Source organism: Phoenix dactylifera, chromosome 1 (genome assembly GCF_009389715.1).
Source record: "Phoenix dactylifera cultivar Barhee BC4 chromosome 1, palm_55x_up_171113_PBpolish2nd_filt_p, whole genome shotgun sequence".
Classification (NCBI taxonomy): Eukaryota; Viridiplantae; Streptophyta; class Magnoliopsida; order Arecales; family Arecaceae; genus Phoenix; species Phoenix dactylifera.
In genome coordinates, this window is record NC_052392.1 from 23,943,929 (window position 1) to 23,949,370 (window position 5,442).

At 40.0% G+C, this 5,442-nt stretch overlaps 1 protein-coding gene across 1 annotated transcript; it reads right to left on the minus strand.

Annotated features, from left to right (window-relative positions):
* Positions 1-121: 121 nt before the first annotated feature.
* Positions 122-3,568, minus strand: LOC120111933 (pentatricopeptide repeat-containing protein At5g65560-like). Its single transcript, XM_039130331.1, has one exon. It carries the CDS (start codon positions 3,450-3,452, stop codon positions 369-371), a length of 3,084 nt encoding a protein of 1,027 aa, XP_038986259.1. The 5' UTR covers positions 3,453-3,568; the 3' UTR covers positions 122-368.
* Positions 3,569-5,442: the final 1,874 nt, after the last annotated feature.

The following is a 5,442-nucleotide window of genomic DNA, read 5'->3' on the forward strand; positions in this document are numbered from 1 at the left end:
GATAGAAAGGAAAGAAAGAACTAAGAAAGAGATTTCCAATATTACAAAGAGGAAAAGAATCCAAGTGATAGCATTTTAAATAAAAGAAATGAATGAGATCACTGAAGATATAGTAACTTGCCTGTTTTGAATTATGGTGCAATAAACCAGGGCTGTCTAACTTCATCCCAGAGAATGCTTCATCAATAATCTCGTGAAGTTCTTATACCACCAATATACTATCATATGTGACATGGTAAAGAACATTCCAGAAGAATGTATTCTCTTATTCCCTTGGCTTTCTCGGTTTTCACTTGTTCAGCCAAGGAAAAATATGCATGTTATGTACCATATGGATAAGTACGGCACAAGAAAACCAGAAACAAAGATCACCCCTCAATTTCGCTCACTGCCTCATTAATTACTTCTCGAATATCCCTGGCAATCATAGCATATGTTTGAGAGCTAGGAGAGCAGTGTCTTTCCTCCATGATAGATAACATCTCAGAGCATATGTTGATATAGCCCTTTTTAAGTAGACCATCAATAAGAATTTTCCATGCAACTTCATCACAATTATAACCCCTCTCAAGAGAGTCATCAAACAGCATTTTAGCCTTCTCAAAGTCTCCTTCATCACAAAGCCCTGAAAGAAGAAGCTGGTAGGATTCCAAGTGAGGTAGATAACCACATTCTACCATGGATCCTATGAATGTTGATGCCTCGGAGTACTTTTTCACTTTGCAGCAGCAATTAATTAAAGAGGTGTAGATGTCTTCATTGGGCGGTATCCCTCTTTCCTTCATTTGAGAAAGTAGCATATATGCTTCTTCCAACCGGCACTCTTTGCAGAACCCCGAAATGAGAACATTGTATATGACCACACTAGGAGTGCAACCGTGCTTCATCATCTCCTGCAAAAGCTCCAATATAGTATCTATCTCTAATATTCTCCATAGGTCAGATGCATTGGCAAAGACACTGCTAGCCTGCTTCCTCTTGATGAGATGCTTGAGTAAAACTGAATAGGTCCAGTAATTGGGCACACATGCAGCATCCATCATGTCCTTGAGAACAGAAAATGCTCGATCCATATATCCCATATTCCCACACCCATCAATCAATGTGTTATAAGTCATCAAATCTGGATGAACACCTTCTTTTTTCATTTCTAGCATCACACTTTCTGCCTCTTCTACTCTTCCTTCGCTGCAGTAGGCACGGATGAATACTGTGTAGGTGATAGCATTTGGCTTACACCCTGAAGAAACCATTTGCTGAAGCATCCTTTTAGCACATTCACATTCCCCTTTCTTGAGCATTTCATCAATAAGAATCGTATAGGTGACAGTCGTGGGCTCTATTCCCTTTTCAAACATATCATCTAGTAATGACAAGGCTTCTTGCAATTTTTTTTCTTTGCACAACCCGTCTATCAAAACGCTATAGGTGTATGAATCTGGCAAGCAGTCCTTAGAAACCATTTCCTCTAGCAGTGAATGAGCAAAATCGAGCTTTCCAGCTTTACATAAACCATCTATTAAAGCAGTATACATCACCTTGTTTGCCCTTACCTCCTCCTTAGCAACAGACTTAAAGAGTGAGTAAGCTTCTTCAATTCTCCCACTTTTGCAAAGGGCATCTATTATGATAGAGTATGTCTGTTGATCAGGCACCAAACCATTCACTTCCATAGAATCAAGTAGTCTAAAAGCACTATCTATATGACCCTCCTTGCATTGCCCATGAATCAAAGCAGTGTATGTAATAAGGCCTGGAGATAACCCACTCTCAAGCATCTTACTCAACAAAGCCATTGCCTTGTGCACCTTCCTCTCCTGACAAAACCCATATATCAACTCATTATATGTCCAAGCATTTGGCCGACAGCCATTTGACTCCATCAATTCCACAATCTCCAATGCATCATCAACCTTTCCTCTCTTACAATACCCATCCATCAAAGCAGTGTAGGTGACAACATTAGGCTCCAAGCCTTTCTCAAACATCTCGTCTAGCATGCTTTTCGCATCATGTAGCCTATTATCCTTACAAAGGCTGTCAATCATCTTTGTATAAGTCCAAGCATCTGGTTTGCACCCATTCAACTCCATCAGTTTCATAACCCTACAAGCATCAACAAATTTTCCCTGCTTGCAATACCCATCAATCAATGCAGTGTAAGTAAATACATTGGGAGACGAGTCTTTCTCAATAGCCTCATTCAACATGGCTTCAGCATCCTCTAGGCGATTCTCCTTAGAAAGCTTATGAATCATCACTGAATATGTCCAAGCATCTGGCTTACAGCCCTTCGATTCCATCAGTTTCATAATCCTCAAAGAAGCCTCTATGTTTCCGTCTTTACAGTACCCATCGACTAAAGCATTGTAAGTCACGGTGCTAGGGACCAAACCCCTGCCAGAAATCTCACTCAGCAATGATTTAGCATCCTCAACCTTGCCCTCCTTGCAGAGGCCGTCGATCATCACTGTGTAAGTGTGCACATTCGGGCAGCAGCCATCATCACCCATCTTTGAGAACAGCACAAAAGCTTTGTCAATCCAGCGGGCCTCACAGAGCCCGTGGACAAGAATGGTGTATGAGAATTCATTCCTCTGGCAGCCCATCTGCGGCATCATCACAAAGACCCAACAAGCCCTATCCAAATCCTTATTTTTACAGTAGCATAAGATCAAAGAATTGTAAGTAAAGGTATCGGGTTTCAATCCTGCTTCCAGTAAGTACCTTAAATACTGCTTTGCCTCAGCAATATTCCCTTCCTTGCAGTGTGCCTTGATAATCGTATTGCATGTAATGATATCCGGCAAGATCCAATCTTTAACAATCTGTTGGTATAAATCTTTCATCTCATCAGTAATTGAGAATCTCTCGAGGGACCTTAACAGCATGTGATAGCATCGGAGCGACGGCCTGAAGCCGGCGCAGCCACCTGCTCGACGAAAGGCTCTAATGGAATTTATGGTGGAGCGCATATCTTTGGCAGAATTGCACGACTTAACCATAGAGACGATGATCTTCTCGGCATTGACGGGGGATTTGGAGCGAAGGAGGTTACCAAGGAGGGCAGCATAGGAGTCTACGTTGTTGCGGTAGCCAGGCCGCTGGCCAACCCAGTGGAAGAAGGCGAGGGCGGTCTCTGGGTCGAGAGGGCGGGTCCGCAGGAGCTCGGCGACGTGCAGTGGGGTGAGGGAGGGGGCCAATCGTTTCAGGGTGCGGCTCCGGCGCCAGTGCCGGCGGGAGAGGATGGAGGAGAGCTGAGCGAGGAGATGGGAGTCCAGTATTGGGCTTTCTGGGCTTGGGGTTTCCGGGGCGGCGGCGACGGACGAGGAGGAAGGAAAAGAGAAGGGTCGCCGGGGGAGGTAGACGGGGAATGCAGAAGAGGAAGAGGGGTGGAGGAGAGGGACGGTAGACTCACCGGGGGTGATGGCAGCGGTCCATCTACTTCTCATGGCAGTGGGTCTTAGGGTTTAAGGGTTTCGGGTCGCCGCCGCTCGCGGTGCTGCGGCCTTAAAGGACCGCCGAAGAGGAGCGGCCTCGGAAAAAGAAAGCTTTTTGTTGAGCCTGAATGTCCTCAAGTTTGGTTAAACCGGAAGCAAAATAGAAATAGCTATTTGGTTCGCAGCTAAAGTTGAAATTAATATCAGAATGGGATTTAAGTATGTAAGAAAATTTGAGATTGAATTTTGAAGGAAAAAAAAAAAAGCATTCCCACTTTTTCTTAAAATCAGAACAAAAATAGAACTCCTTCAAGAATCATAATAAAAATAAAACTTTTTCCAACCATACGGGTTAGAAGAAGAACCATCCAATCCCATTTCTATTCCAAATTTTAACCCGCTCTGACCAAATATTAATTTGAAAAAAGGTAAGGAGAAAATAAATAGCTCTAAATTGCAGCTATGGTAAGGAACATAATGTTCACTATAGTAGCTCTAGGGCACCTTGATTTATGCAATAGTGGCCATATGTTGCAATTGAACTAATGATGATGGTTTATGTACATTATGCTGTTTATACAAGATTAAGTAACAATGATAATGATTGAATTTTAATCATGCTATTAATTAAATTAGGCTTTTAGATCCAAATAGTAGCAGATTGGAAAAGAAAAAGGATTTATTTGGCCAACAAAATAATGTTTGATCAAAAATGTTGGTATTTGATAATGGTCCAATATTTTTTGTCAATTAGCGATTAATAATTTTATTACACTACAATAACAACATATTGTTGATAATAGTTTTATTTTTCAAGTAAATAGTAATTCATCATAATATTATAATAATTAACTTTCCAGTATTATTTTATTGGTCCAAATCATTTCAGAGTTAGAAAGCTCATTGGTCCATAAGAAACTGAATTAGGGATCCTATTTTCATATGCTAGCACACAACTTGATTATTTTCATATTCTAACCTACATTTTGTTGGAACTATTTTCAAAGATTACATTCAAATCGCTAATAATTTCATTCAACAAAAAAAAAAAAAATCAAAGCATGTCGAATAATTTCAAAATTTAAGTAATATAAGAATGAGAGAGGCATGCATGGAATAAGGCATATGAAACACTATCCTAAGAATAAACTTAGTCCTCTCATGCAACTATATGGCAAGATCATCCTTAATATATAAGAAACCTGGCTCAGCCCACATCCTTCTATCAAGAATATGATCGCATCAAAATCTGACCCAACGTACTCCTTCAATTGCTTAAAAAAAGGAAGTAGGAAAAAAATATTAAAGAAAAATTTTGAAAAAGGAGTAAGAAAAATTTTAAGCGAGCGAGCATGTGCTCAAACACCCATAAGGCTAAATTGAGCCTAGAACTCATAGATGTCAACAGATGCAAGTGTATTTATATTTAAACATCCAAAGCGGGATGATTAAAATAATGGATTTAAAGATTTGAACCTTTTCCACGAGAAAATAATAAAATTTTCTAACAATCCCAGCAACCCTATACCCATTTTCTACACTAGTCTCTACCCATTGCTATCGCAGTGCCATTATTCATTCTCACCTTATTCCATATATGCATTTTGTCCCTTCTTCTATTTGCTCCTGCTTATTCTTTTGATCAGTTGTTCCCATATAATTCATACATCCTTTTACTCCTTGGTCCCTTCATCCTTCTAGAAGCTATATAGTCTTACCTCTAGGGTCAACCTAGCCAAGATATCAACCCCTCGTATCCATGTTTCAATTCACGAGTCAACAGTAGCCATACAACCTCCTCCTTGTGAGCATGGCTACTATGATCATTCTTTCATCCATCTATACATTCTACCATCTTATTAGCTTTTTACTTATGCACTTTTATCTTATAAAACTTTTTTTATTATTAGACCTTCTAATTTTTCTAGAAAACCAAATCATGTCCATACTTATGAATTTTTTCCCTTAGCTTACTACTTATAAAAGTATTCGGCTTAACCCA

Bases quoted from the DNA above. Each gene is read 5' to 3' on its own strand.
- LOC120111933 (XM_039130331.1), bottom strand. From the start codon at position 3,452: ATGAGAAGTAGATGGACCGCTGCCATCACCCCCGGTGAGTCTACCGTC.